This window comes from Chlamydotis macqueenii, chromosome 2 (genome assembly GCF_036417535.1).
Source record: "Chlamydotis macqueenii isolate bChlMac1 chromosome 2, bChlMac1.mat, whole genome shotgun sequence".
Lineage (NCBI taxonomy): Eukaryota > Metazoa > Chordata > Aves > Otidiformes > Otididae > Chlamydotis > Chlamydotis macqueenii.
Window position 1 is genome coordinate 24,623,661 of NC_141557.1, and position 14,319 is coordinate 24,637,979.

The following is a 14,319-nucleotide window of genomic DNA, read 5'->3' on the forward strand; positions in this document are numbered from 1 at the left end:
ACAAAGCTTTTAATCAGTCAGACTTGTTTGTGTTAGCAATCTAAAATTTATAAGAGTTTTTGGATTATTTTTATTACCAAGAGACTGTTTACATTTAGAAATAGTACCTGTTTCCATTTTTAAAATTTATTAGTACAAGTGTATTGATTAATCTTTTTTCCATCCAGAGCTTGATATGATTACTATATATAGGAAGAGAAGTAGAAAAACTTTGACTTGGTTTTCCTGTTTGATTTTTTTTTTTTCATGTGTTTATTTCTATCATTGCAACTTGTTTTTAAAATCAATCTTTTAATTCATCTTTTTTCTTTTATACTGGTGTAGTAATGAACTAGCCTTTGAGATAAGGTGCTACTTTATCAGTGGTGGCAGGGCAAAAGAAGAGAGAAACATTTTTTCATTTGCAATTCAATCCTTTCTCTGTGTGACAGTTCTCTTTAATACACAGTAACTGAGTCTTACACAGTAAGGTGCAAATTAAATGACCAGATCTGATGAATCTTTTACACCCTCACATTCAATTGGCTGGTGATCAGCATAGGTTTGAAGCAAAGTAGTGAAAATTCCTTTTCCTCCTCATTTATTCAATGCAAGTTTTACAAAAGACGACCTGCTACATTAACCAAAAAAGACTGGTGGTCAGTTCCTCAGTTAGCCTAGTTCTGATTTCAGGTTTATTGCGAGTGGGATATATTGTGGGATTTTTGTTTTAATCAATAAGTTTTTAATTCTTATAATCTACAAGAGTCAGTTCTGTTAATGAGTGTGTATTGTCAGTGCATATATAGTAGAAGTTTGCAGTAAGCCATGTAACAAAGGAATCAACTTGTGCACATGGAACATTTTGTTTGAGATGCAAGTCATTTGCATCTTAGCATAAGTCTGGAGTACTGTTGTTACTTCAGAAAAAAAAAACACCAAAATATTTTTAAGGTGGCGATTAAATTGTTCTCTTTTGCTGACTATAAAAGCCTATCAAAATAGCTATAAGATTGTCCTTACGCTTTTTGGCTTTGTTCCTTCAAAGGAAGATTATGAATACAGATTGGTTTATATCAGTGATGAAATCTGATCTTATGTGGTACAATATTTTCCTTTTCTTCCCCCAGGCCTTTGTTGAAAATAATCCTGCTATTAAATGGTGTCCTATACCAGGCTGTGAAAGAGCAGTAAGGCTAACAAGACAAGGATCAAATTCAACAGGATCAGATACACTTAGCTTCCCTATGCTGAAAGCCCCTGCTGTAGATTGTGGAAAAGGGCATCTTTTCTGCTGGTTAGTACTGTAAACTTATTCACATCTACGTAAACTCACAGTCACTGCTATTTCAGGGATGAATTAAAAAGTCCCACTTAGAACCAAGTGTGCAACAAAAATTTATATGGTTTGATGTATGACTGTACTATACTGTATCCATGCACTAAATAACCCCATGTGCACAAATATTTTAGTATTTTCGGGCACAGCAAAGGTTTATAATACTTTCTTACTCAATGTTTGTTCTGTTAGATGCAAAACAGCGGTGTGGAGTGTTGTGTTGTTCTGTTCTGAGGGGACAGAGGAGAAGCGGGGGTATTCATGGAGGGATTTTTGTGTTTGCTCTGGATAGTTGTATAATTAAAACATGGCACATGTTTCACATGTAGGGGATGAAGAGAAGGCCTTGTAAAGGCCTTGTAAATTTTGCTGCTAAAATTAGGTCTTTTTCAAGACCTTAACTGTATTTCAGTTGTAGCACAGAAAGTCAGCAATTTCTGAATTTTGGTAGAATCACATCAAAGAAGCTGGCATTTAAACAGGACTGTGAAGGACCTTTTGCTTCATATATAGCAATTCTTTTTGCAGGATCACTTCAATTATTGTTTCATTTCAGAATCAGCACTTTTTTTTTTGTTATCTTCTATTGAGTCTTAAGATAAATACAAGCTCAAGGAGGAGTAAAAAGCCATAAGATATTTTTTAAAAAATCCCTCAGATTGCCTGTCTTCAGCATTTCCAAGGAAAGGACAACAGCAGTATCAACAAAAGAAAAAAGTGATGGGATCTTTTTCTGAAGTGCAGATCAAAGCCCTATCCTAGTTCCTTGAGATTATCAGACTGACAATCTGTGACTATTGTAGTGGGACATCATTGTTACTATTGGAAAATCAAAAAGAGTCAACCAAAGTATAGACATTCAGACAAGCTGAGTAATCCTTCTTTTCATTTATCAATTGAAACTGTGATGGAAGAAGAGACCCTGAATAATCTGCTTGATTACACATATCGTAAGACTCATAGTGAAAGATGCTTCTGATGTTAGTTCTTTCCCCATGTGAATGGAAAGAAGGAAGGAACAAGAGGAAAGCAGACATAATGAAGCAACCACAAAAGCCAGAAAACAGAACTTCTTGGGAAGAGGTTGTTCAAAACAGATGGAGAAGTCTCAAAGAAACAAATTCCGTGGAAACAAACCAGAAAATGTTTTTTACCAGTGAACATGTAACAAACCTTAGTACTGTTCTACAAGAAGGTACCATCTTATCATCCTTGCTTCTACAGGCAGAGAATCAATTTTTCCATTAACCTGAAAGACAGAGCTTGAGACCCCTTTGGTATATTATTGACCTGGTCTTTCAGACATTGGCTGCTTCTGCTTCCTTTGTGTGGGCTGAAGGTACCAACCTCCCTAGAAAGCCCTCTGAGTGCCTAATTTTTACAAGAAATGTCTTTTTTGTTTCCTGATAATATTTCTGAGTGTTCTTTGTATGTTAGAGTCTCATTCTTTGGGAGAGACATCTCTGCAGGTGTACTTGGAAAACCAATTATAAGTTGCAACAGTGTTTTGCTGTTTTGATTCAAAATTCATTACATGATATAAATATTATCATGAGGGGAAAGAAAATTCAGAACTGCACTTTTCTTGGATGATACTTTTATCCCTTCCATGAATTTTAACTTGTTGAAACTTGCTACAATTTTATCAAATGTGTACTGCACTTTCAAATAAATCATCCTGCTGAGTGTTGAGGAAGGCAGTCTGGGGAGGCTAATGCTGTTCATTGTCACAGCCATTTGTTGTTAGCTCCCCTTCATTCAGTCCTGTCAGGGAATCTATCCAAAGTACAACTTTGTTTCATAAAAAGTTTTATGAGCAGTAGGCTCATTGCTCTTACTCTAGTAAAATGAGATCCCAGTATAAAAATCTGTGTTTTGAGGTGGGCTGAGGAAAGAACTTCTTCAATGAACAAGACTACTTCTGTGTTCTTTAATGTTCCATTGTGATTATCATAGATATAGATACATGATACATTCATGATTGCACTTCATTAAAAATACACAGATTTACGAATTTGAAAACATCACAGACAACCTTTCCCCTCCCCAGTAATAGATTGACTAATCAGCTTTTAATTTAAAACTGAGTTTGTAAAAGTTAATTTTTGCTGGTTTCAGTCCTTCCTGGGAACAAATACTGTGTGAGAGGTCTTGGCTCTCTTGAAGTCAGTGATTTAAGTGTACTGCTGTCCCACAGAAGTGAAAGGTTTTCAACCAGGTCTGAGATTGCCTTATTACAGACTAGTTATTCATTCCAGTACCATCTTTCCCAGCTACAGGTTGTAAGTATCTCCAAACCAGAGATCTTTGTGTGGTGAATTTAAGCTTGTTTGATAGCAGACTAGCTAGTGGGAAAACAGTTAAAAACTGTTGCTGTAACCTTTTTTTTGTTCCTGCATTCCTGCTTAAGATGTGGACAAGAGCAATCAGAGGAGTATTGATTTAGCTTCTGAATCTGCGCTGCAGAAAGCAGTTCACCATTGGATCTGCAGAAAACTTGTGTATGCTCTGATGCAGCTGATGCCCATCTGAAATATACTCTCTCTGAATAGTTTGTTTGATGTGACAGATGTCTGAGGCTATTTGCTGCCATTACAGTAAAAAAGGGAGTCATTACAAATCCGGAGTCCATATTGGCACATCTACACCAAAGCACCATCTGGAAGCCATATATCTGCCACTGTGTAGCAGTGATTGCCATCCTTAAAGCTAGTAGCAACTTCAAGAGCAGCTCAAGGGACTCATTTCTCTGCTGTATCCATGTAACTAAGTTGAAGCCCCCATTTAAGAGACTCTGATGGAAAGAGTAAACATCTGTAAATACTTAACACTGGTGTTGAAGGGCTTGGATCTTGTTCTAGATTGAAAGCTTGAATGTAGTTAAAGATTAATTGTTAGAACTGAGTAGATACGAGTAATTCTACACAAAATGCATTTCAGCTGTAGCAAACGATCTAGTTTTGGATAATGTCTTTATTGTGGTTTACCTTATGACAGAAACTATACTGGCACTTTTTGTGGCACTAAAATAGTACCCAGGCATAACTCAAACAAACTGCAAACCAGCTGATTTATTTCAGATTGTAATTTTAAAAAGCTCTTTTCCTTTCCTGTCTCATTTAAATTCTTTTTTGATCTTAATAATGGTCATCTATGCTTGTGGACAAGAGTATTTTTAAAGAATGTTAGTTGGACGGCTTTTTATCTTCCTGACTTAATTAAAGTTTTAGCATGTCCTAGTAAATTTCCATGTTTTTTAGCTTGAACCAATTTTAACTTTAATTCTAAATCTCTAAATAGTAAGCTGTGTGTACACCTTCTTTTTCAGGGAATGTCTTGGTGAAGCACATGAACCTTGTGACTGCCAAACCTGGAAAGACTGGCTACAGAAAATATCTGAAATGAAACCAGAAGAACGTAAGAGACGTGCTGGATAGGGGAATTAATTTATTTTGCTGTTGTTGTTATCTTTTGGTTTTAGAGGGATTTTTTTAGTTGCATTAAGTAAAAACTTTACATTGGTTGAAAAATAGGGTAAAAAGGGAAAAATAATTAAACCCCTGAATCAGGGGCAGCTTCCCACTGTAGCTCCATGTTAGGCAGCACTATGGTAGACTCTTCTTCATAAACCATTCTTCCTCATAAATCCGCGTGTGGTTCACGCAAGGCATACAAAACTCTCTTCCCTTCCTCTTACAGCTTTGTAACGTTAATTAATCGATTTATTCCTGAATATAACTTTATTTGTCCTGGGCAATTTTAAATCTTTTAGCCCAGTTTGCATTTCTGTTTGAATTGTGTTCCATGCTGTTGTTTTTTTGTGATTTAAAACTAATTCAAGCCAACAGGTTATAATAGTAGTAAGGTTGAGGATCGGTTGCAAGGGAATTGTGGGGAATGTCTTAATGATAAGTAACTTTTACTTAAAAAAAACTAATAAATGTTGGGCTTACACAGGACAGACATTTTGTTGGTCAAAATTAACAAAAAAAAAATTAAGATTAACAGTAATTTGAATAAGTACTAACTTAACTTGGTTACCACAGTTGAGAGCCTTCCCTTAATCTTTTATAAATATTCTGTAAAGCATAGTGTCCTGGTTTTGGCAGGGATGGAGTTAATTTTTCCTCTCAGTAGCTGGTATGTTTTGGATTTTGTGTGTGAAGAATGTTCATAAACACCCTGATGATACCAGTTGTTGTGAATGAGACCAAGGACACCGTCCTGCTTTCCAAGTCTCGCTAATTTGCAGATGCAGGAAGCTGGGAGAAAGACAGACAGCATAATTGATCCAAACTGGCCAAAGAGAGTATTCCATGCCATAAACGTCATGCTCAGTATATAAGTGGGGGCAGGCGAGGGTGGGTATCTGCCTTCCTGGCATCCATCCTTCCTGCTTGTTTTTGCTGGCATCGTTCCCTCTACCTTGCTGGCTCCCTTTTTTGCTCCTTTGCTTGCTGCTCGGTTTTGTTTCCGTGATCGCTGCTCGGGACGGGCTGTATCGGTCATTGGGACATCGGGTGGTGAGAAAACACATATTGTTCACTTTGTATATTTTTGATATCCTTATATTCTGTCATTATTGTAGTTTTCCCTTTTATTTTAGTAAATTGTCTTCATCTCAACCCACGAGTTCTCCTTCCTTCCCAATTCTCTCCCCCACCCCCCTGGGGAGGGGGAGAGTGAGCGAGAAACTGTGTGGTGATTTGGGCTAAACCATCACACATAGAAAATTTTATAAAGAGGCAAAATACACCATACTTGGTCAAACTATGCCAATTTTTATCATCTATGTATTTGTTTATTTATATATTATAAATGTCATATATAATATATAAATTTGTATAGAACTGAATCTGTGGAAATATAGAGAAATAATATGTGTAATTATATATAATATGTATAAATTATAAAATTTATTCATTTATATACGTGGGAAATATATATAGTGAAGAATTACAATATTCTGTCAAGAAACAGGTAAACCTATATCTTTGCTAATCTGATTTTCACCAAAGATTACACAAGTACAATTGCAACTTCTCTGTTTTTGCATGCTGCATATTCTCCTGTCACCCTCAAAAAGTTGTGGGAGTGAGTGAAGCATATGAAGATGCTGCCAACTGCCTGTGGTTATTAACAAACTCCAAACCGTGCGCCAACTGCAAATCTCCAATTCAGAAGAACGAGGGCTGCAACCACATGCAATGTGCAAAGGTAAGAAAGACCCTTCCTATAATTTGTTGTGAAACCATAATTCAGGTTGTATACATCACATATACGTTTTAGGAGCAGAGATGTCCAAAACCTCTGAAATGTCATGCCTGAGATCTAATGGAACCTGTTGCAAGAATGAGATAATTTGCAAATGATGGGTTACATGTATTTAGAAAATGTTTAATATTTAATAAAGTCTGCTTGGCTGGCAGATGAACACTGTGATGATCGAAATCTCATAAACACATAAGAATCACTGGCAGCACAGTATGAAACGTAAGAAACAAATAATTGATAGTTTCATCATCATTAATAATGTATAAGGGAAAGAACATTTTTAGTTGGCAGAAGGTGAAACATTTTAAGGAGTGGTAAGCTCTAATAAAGGTTTTGTCTTACTACATTTTTCTTTTGCATTAGTTCTCTAACATAGCAACAAAACAGAGAAGTTTAAATGGAAAACCGTAAACAGGAATTAATCAGTGGGAATGAAAAGGCAGCAAAGAGTAATTCCAAAAGAAACTTACTGGTGAGAGCAGCCAGAAAACTAGTTGTGAGTTTGCACTATACTACCGAAGTAGAAAAAATATTTTTTGCCATGAGTTCAGTATCATTTGAGAATTTCTCTCAAATTAGTTAAAAGCAGCATATTTACAATACTGTTCTTTATGTCAGAAATATCTTACACAACTACAGCAAATACCTCTTTAAGGACCATCATTAAAAACAAGAAAGTAGCACACACTTGACATAGTTGGCCTTAAATAAAAAGCTAAGAGATTTAGAAAGTAATTGTTAGTCTCTTTCCATTGGTATGCAGATCCCATTTTCTTTATATGGTCATCACATATTGTCTCTCTGTGATATAAATTGAAGATTGGGGCTTTTTTTTGGTGTCATCTCTTTGGTTTTGTCCGTGGCAGCAGAGAACAGATTCTCCTCCACTTTGGTTTATGCCAAGCTTGCTGGTTTATAGGTTTTTTTTCTTAGATGTTTTTTAAAAGAGCTCATAAATTCTGTAGTGCTAGAAATTGTAAAAGGTGTGTTCGTTGAAGCTTTTGCCACTTAGCTCAGCTCATATCAGTCAAACAAAAGTATGGCTTCAGGCTGGAGAAGACCTTGCGCATTAAATACTGTTGAACGTAGATAATTTAATTCAGTACCATTCTGAGGCACTAACTGACAACCACAGTTCTCTTTTCTTCTTTGATGCTGTACCTTATAAACAGCTTCAAGTGTCCTTAAAACAGTCAGATTCCTTTTGTGGTGAAGAAATCTCTGCAAAGAGAAGCTTCCTCCCCCAGCCTGGTGAGGAAGGAAAGGAAGGGTATCCTCAAGCTCATTGCAGGGCTCAGACACAAGGTATAGTGGTCACCTCACTTTCCTCCTCCTCCACTGAAGTAAGGGTCTGTGACAGAGCTTCTGCCTTCGCTGCAGTGAGGTCTGCTCAAGCTTACTACATGATGAGCTACAACTGCCTCTTAGCAGTTAGCATGTACCTTAGTGTAGGTACTCGTAAAATCACATTTCAGTACTTAAGCAGGCATCTTACTGTTGTATGAGCCCAGTTTCTAAGGAGATATAGTCCTGCTCTCTCACTCCCCAGCCTGTAGTAGCTTTTTAACCTTCTGGGTACTTTGAACCCAATAAGAAGGAACAGGAGGGGGTTCACAGCTATTAAATTGCTGCAAGTTTCATGAAACTTGTTAGCTCTATGGTGCAGAGACTTAATCTGTCTCTCCGCCAAGAGAGATGCTGAAGTACCTACTCAGGAATTACCTGTTCAGCAGTTACCTCTTCTGCTTGGCTCACTGGCCAGGCAGCAGATGTGATTTGTTAAGCCTAAGCAGTGCTGCTGCGTGGCAAGGTGATCATAAAGGCACATAAAACAGAGCTCAGGGGTTTGGGAGAGGCATAGCAACAGATGATGTGGTTTTCAATGTTTAATGAGACTGAGGTATTGGAGTAAGGTCTGGGAACACTGAGTGAACCTTGGGTTTTTGAGGAGACTTTTGGAGGTGTGAGATATGAGAAGATATATACAGTGGGATGGTTGTGGAGGGATATAATTTGAGAGAGGTGAGATTATTGCAGTAAGGAGCATATACACATAAATTAATAGGAAGTCAAGCTTCATTAGTTCTGTTGCTTATGAAACAACACGCTTCATACCATTTTTTGAATATTTTGTAATGATTTTTTCCTTATAATGAAGGAGTGGTTTGGAATGACAGGCAAGTGATGCAGTGATACACACTTAAGACTTTTATACACAATTATTCTCATACTTCTTTCTCAGCACTCATTTTACTATTTTGTATAAGCTAAGCAAACAGCTTCAAAAAATGTTTCAGAACAAAGAAGGTGCAGCACAGTAATAAGAGGAAATACTGTAGACTGCTTTGCTTTTTAGAAGAAAATTAGCACTACTGGTGAGGCCAAATTAGCAAAAGTACAATGCAAGAATTAGATTTAATTTTTTCCTGTAATATATCTAGTAGATTGTATAAAACAACTACCAATAAACACATCTGGTAGGGACTAGGTATTCCTGGTGTCCTGGTTTTGGCAGGGATAGAGTTAACTTTCCTCTCAGTAGCTGGTGTGTTTTGGATTTTGTGTGTGAAGAATGTTGGTAAACACCCTGATGATACCAGTTGTTGTGAATGAGACCAAGGACACTGTCCTGCTTTCCAAGTCTCGCTAATTTGCAGATGCAGGAAGCTGGGAGAAAGACAGACAGAATAATTGACCCAAACTGGCCAAAGAGAGAATTCCGTGCCATAAACATCATGCTCAATTTATAAGTGGGGGCAGGCCAGGGTGGGTATCTGCCTTCCTGGCATCCATCTTTCTCTCTCATTTGCTGGCATTGTTCCCTCTAGCTTGCCGGCTCGCTTTTGCTCCTTTGCTTGCCGCTCAGTTTCGCTTCCGTGGTCGCTGCTCAGAATGGGCTGTATCGGTCACTGGGATATGGGGTGGTGAGAAAACATACATTGTTCACTTTGTATATTTTAATATCCTTATATTCTGTTATTATTGTAGTTTTGCCTTGTTATTGTAGTAAATTGTCTTAATCTCAACCCACGAGTTTTCCTTCCTTCCCAATTCTCTCCCCCATCCCACTGGGGAGGGGGAGCGAGAAACTGTGTGGTAGTTCGGACTAAACCATCACACCTGGAAAGGTTGAACTTATCAGAGAGATTAAAAAATAGACTTAATTTATCAAATTTTAATAATAATATTAATATCTTCATATTAATTAATGTAAATTTTTGCTTCAAGTTTTCTTTGCTTATCTGTAAAACAGATAAACAGGATTCAGCAAGTCATAAAGTCTTTTGCCTATCCATCCATAAATAGCTTCCAATTATTTTGAAATGAACTAGCTAAGAACTCAGTTGCTGAGTTGAGAATATTTAATATAGTTTGATTTTCTCTGATGCAGATAAGCCTGGATAAGTCAGATCTCCTTGTAAGGTGTTACCCATTTTGAAATCTCTCTACTGAGTTGATGCAGAAAAGGCTTACCTTGAAGTAATCACTGTTCAAAGTTTGTGTTCTGGTTTCTTCTCTCTTGCTTTAGTAGTTGTTATTAACATTTTGCATCAGGAACACCACACGACAAAAATACCAGTAATCATGGTTTTTTAAGTGATATTAGGAAAAAATTCACTTTCTTGTGAACAGCTTCCATGTCGCTTAAAAAATGAGACTGTCTTTTTTAAAAACAATAATAAAAAACCAAGCCTGATCAGCTGTATTATCATTTGATTTGTTTTGTCCACTTAAAACTTAATGTGTAGATGCAATACAATCTTTTGATCCAAGCAACAAAAATTATGACTGACATGGTTTGATAACCCATATCTTCTGTAGTATGTAAAACAGGAAAGAGGTGCCGCAAAAATTTTTCTGACCATAAGCCCACTCAGAATGATATTAATTCACTTGTTCATGGAAGAATAATGATGTGTAATTACAAATCTACAATGTATCAAATTATCGCTTTTTACCCCCCTCCTTCCTTTTTTTTTCTGAAGTGCAAATATGACTTTTGCTGGATATGCTTAGAAGAATGGAAGAAGCACAGTTCTTCCACTGGAGGCTACTACAGATGCACTCGCTATGAGGTTATTCAACATGTAGAGGAACAGTCCAAGGAGATGACAGTAGAGGTAACGAATGTGTATGTTTGAAAAACAGTGCTAAAGCTGCAATTTTCTATTTAGGATAAACCCAAGTTCTAAATGGAAAAATACAATCTTAAATATATCAAAGAGTCAGAAAGAAAACAGTGCTTATTTGGGGAGAGAAACATAAGATTTGTTTCTGCTTTTGGCTTTGGTAACAACCACTGGTGACTTTACTCAAGTCATTTTACTTCTCTGTGTCATGGTTTCCTTTTGTGAAGTGGGCATGCTGATACTATAATTAGCTGTTGTGCACTACAGCAGACATGCCTTAATTTTGGCATTTGGCAAGTTGCTTAAATAGCACGCACACACAGTGTATCAACTCTTTGGCTATGGTATTTGCAGACTTGTGAATTTCAAAAATTGCATTTATCTCTGTTGTGGTTTTGCTTAGTGAGGGGGGGGCTAAGGTGGTAGCTTCTGTAGGAAACTGCTAGAAGTCGCTCCCCTTTGTTCAGTGGACCCGGCCGGGCCTAGGGCGGACCCGCTGCTGGCCAAGGCCGAGCTGATTGGTAGCAGAATGTTCTGTGATAATGCCTCTGCGATAACGTATTTAAGAAGGGGGAAACAGAAAAAAAAAAAAAAAAAAAAAAGAGAGGAGAGAAGATGTGAAGAAGCTGAGCAGGGGCAGAGGCGCAGAGGGGGAGGCGCAGGCCTCATGGGCCTTGCAGGCCTCACCCTCTGGCTTCTCGCCAGGCGGCCGACTGGGCCCAACTCGGCCCAGCCCGGCTGCAAGAGATGGAGAGGAGATGAGACGGATGATGTGAAGAGATTCTGAGAGGCGTCTGCCAGTCTGTTGTGAAGTACTTTTCTTGTGAGAGGAACAGCTGCAGACACCAAGGTCAGTGAAGAAGGAGGAGGACGAGTAATGCGGCTCCTGGCCAAGATTCCCCTGCAGCCTGTGGTGACGACCATGGTGGAGCAGGTTGTCCCCCTGCAGTCCATGGAGGTCCACGGAGGAGCAGAGATCCACCTGGAGCCCATGAAGGACCCCACACTGGGGGAGGTGGATGCCTGAAGGCGGCTGTGGCCCGTGGAGGGCCCACTGGGGCAGCCGTTCTGGAGAGACTGCACCCCGTGGAAGAGATGACCCACGCCAGAGCAGTTTCACAAAGGACTGTGGCATATGGGAGGGACCCCACGAAGGAGCAGAGGAGGAATGTGAGGAGTTCTTCCCCCGACTATAAAGCAGCGGCGTAAAACAACGCGTGATGAACTCATTGCAACCCCCATTCCCTCTTCCCCCCTGTGCCGCTCGGGAGGGGAAGGTAGTAGAGATAATGTTAAGCTCGGGAAGAGGGAGGGGTGGAGGGAGGTTATCTTGTTCTCTGTCTCAGTATCCTGTTAGTTTTAGTAATAAATGAATAGTTTTCCCCAAGTTGAGTCTGTTTTGCCCGTAACAGTAACTTTAAGGATTTTTTCCCTATCCTTATCTCAAACCTCGAGCTGTTTTTCTTATATTATCTCTCCCTGTTCTCTCGGAGGGTGGGAGGAGTGAGAGAGAGACTGTGTAGTCTGGTCCTGATCAGGACTGAACTATGACAGTCTCTTTACTTACATGGCACTCATCAACATTGTGTACAATACTTTATGTATAGTGGGAATAGAAACAGTTGTATGTAATTGTATCTAATGGTGATTGCTAAATCAAATAATAAGATTTATCTTGGCTTCTTTTGTTTCCTTATTATTTTCCAGGCCGAAAAGAAGCATAGAAGATTTCAAGAGCTTGATAGGTTTATGCACTATTATACAAGATTTAAGAACCATGAACTTAGCTACCAGGTGTGGGTCAAGCCATTTTTACTGATTTTTGTTTCTGTTTTATTCATCCAACAATAACTGTCTTACTGTATTTTATTTATTTTCTTTTTCTAGTTAGAACAGCGCCTTCTAAAAACAGCCAAAGAAAAGATGGAGCAGTTGAGTAGAGCTCTCAGTGGAAGTACGTATTTGCTGTGTTCTATAAATTTGATTTGAAATCAAATCAGCTGTTATGGCTAAACCTTTTTGTTTGGATAGAGCTCACATCAGTCTACTCTGTGATGTGATCCCTCCAGTACTAGAATTCCTAAGCAGTGGATGAAAGCTAAATGAGCAGTAAATCTTGTCTATTCCAAAGACTCAAGGAGAAAGTAGCATTACTAAGGGAGAAGCTAATATTCTGTGCTTACTTGTTTTAGTAAGAACACTGTAGTCATTGAGAACCTGCTGCTGTTTACTTGCAAAATATTTAACTGACATGCACATAAATTTTATTTTAGAGGAAAACTCTTACACTGAAAGAAGTGCTGACACAGCAGGAAAATATTTTCACAATTCTTATTTCATCTTACAGCTGAGGGAGGATGTCCTGATACCACATTCATTGAAGATGCAGTGCAAGAGCTTCTAAAAACTCGACGCATTCTTAAGTGTTCTTATCCATATGGATTCTTTTTGGAGCCTAAAAGCACAAAGAAAGAAATATTTGAACTTATGCAGGTAATACATGCGTATATTTTCCTTTTCTAATGTTACTCTTTTTTTTGTAATATTAGTTATCAGTGTCTTTTTTCAGTTTTTGTAGTGTAAAACCGATACATAGGTTTTGTATTTGTAACCAAGTTTGGAAAATTAGTGCTGTAGCTTTTAGTTCAATTTTAGAATGAATGAAAAGCAACACTTTGCTGGAAAAGGAAAGGGGTAAGGACAGGTGGAAGGGGAAAGAAAGAAAATTCTTTACTGTTAGTCTGCTTTGTGACAATAACATTTTAGCTTCGGTCTTCATCTCCTTCTCTAGCGCCTCTTTCCTGTCTTTCTCTACTAATGTGTCTGACAAGTGGGTGCGGGGAAAACTGGCGGAGTACCTGGGTGGTGGTGGCATCAGTGGCAGGGGCTGCTGCCTCCTTTCCTTTCCTTTCGGGCCGCTGAAGATGTTCGATATGTGTGAGTGCAGGGAAGCTCTGCTCCAAGCTGGAGGACAGCATTTGGGTCAGTAAAAGGGTAGGCTAGAAGGGCAGTCATTTTGGGGTATTTTGGTATTTCAAATCATATTTCCAGGAAAATGGATATCATTCTGCTCAGTATTTACAGTGGAGAGCTCTGCCTGGTTTTCATTTCATTGTAAAATTATTTTATTCTGTGTTTATTAACTATTGCAGACAGACCTAGAAATGGTCACTGAAGACCTTGCACAGAAAGTGAACAGGCCTTACCTTCGGACTCCTCGCCATAAAATCATCCGTGCAGCTTGTCTTGTGCAGCAGAAACGGCAAGAATTCCTGGCCTCTGTGGCCCGTGGTGTTGCTCCTGCAGACTCGCCAGAAGCACCCAGGCGCAGGTAATCCAAACATAAAGCTGTGCAGGTCAAAAAGGGGCATTGATAGCTGCAAAGTAGGTGAATCCACTGTCATGCTTTGACAGTGAGGTAAAGTGGAGCTGATAAATGTGGTGGTTGTAAATCACCAGATAGTGACGTTTGCTTGGACATTTGATCCTTGTGGGATTACAGCTTTTTGCTGAGGAAAAATGTATTTGAGAATCACTGCTCTGTATGTTGCAGCCTAAACTGCTTCCCTATTTGTAATCCATTAACGATTAGTTGTC

The 14,319-nt window shown here is 38.6% G+C and overlaps 1 protein-coding gene across 6 annotated transcripts in view; it reads left to right on the forward strand.

Moving 5' to 3' along the window:
- Positions 1 to 14,319, forward strand: part of ANKIB1 (ankyrin repeat and IBR domain containing 1) — a 102,971-nt gene that overhangs the window by 78,176 nt on the left and 10,476 nt on the right. For all 6 annotated transcript variants that reach the window (XM_086742300.1, XM_086742299.1, XM_086742301.1 and 3 more), the window contains exons 9-16: positions 1,110 to 1,276; positions 4,647 to 4,735; positions 6,405 to 6,535; positions 10,579 to 10,713; positions 12,430 to 12,516; positions 12,610 to 12,676; positions 13,070 to 13,215; positions 13,875 to 14,053. In XM_086742300.1, coding sequence (XP_086598426.1) covers positions 1,110 to 1,276; positions 4,647 to 4,735; positions 6,405 to 6,535; positions 10,579 to 10,713; positions 12,430 to 12,516; positions 12,610 to 12,676; positions 13,070 to 13,215; positions 13,875 to 14,053 — 1,001 coding nt within the window. The remainder of the gene's footprint in view (positions 1 to 1,109; positions 1,277 to 4,646; positions 4,736 to 6,404; positions 6,536 to 10,578; positions 10,714 to 12,429; positions 12,517 to 12,609; positions 12,677 to 13,069; positions 13,216 to 13,874; positions 14,054 to 14,319) is intronic.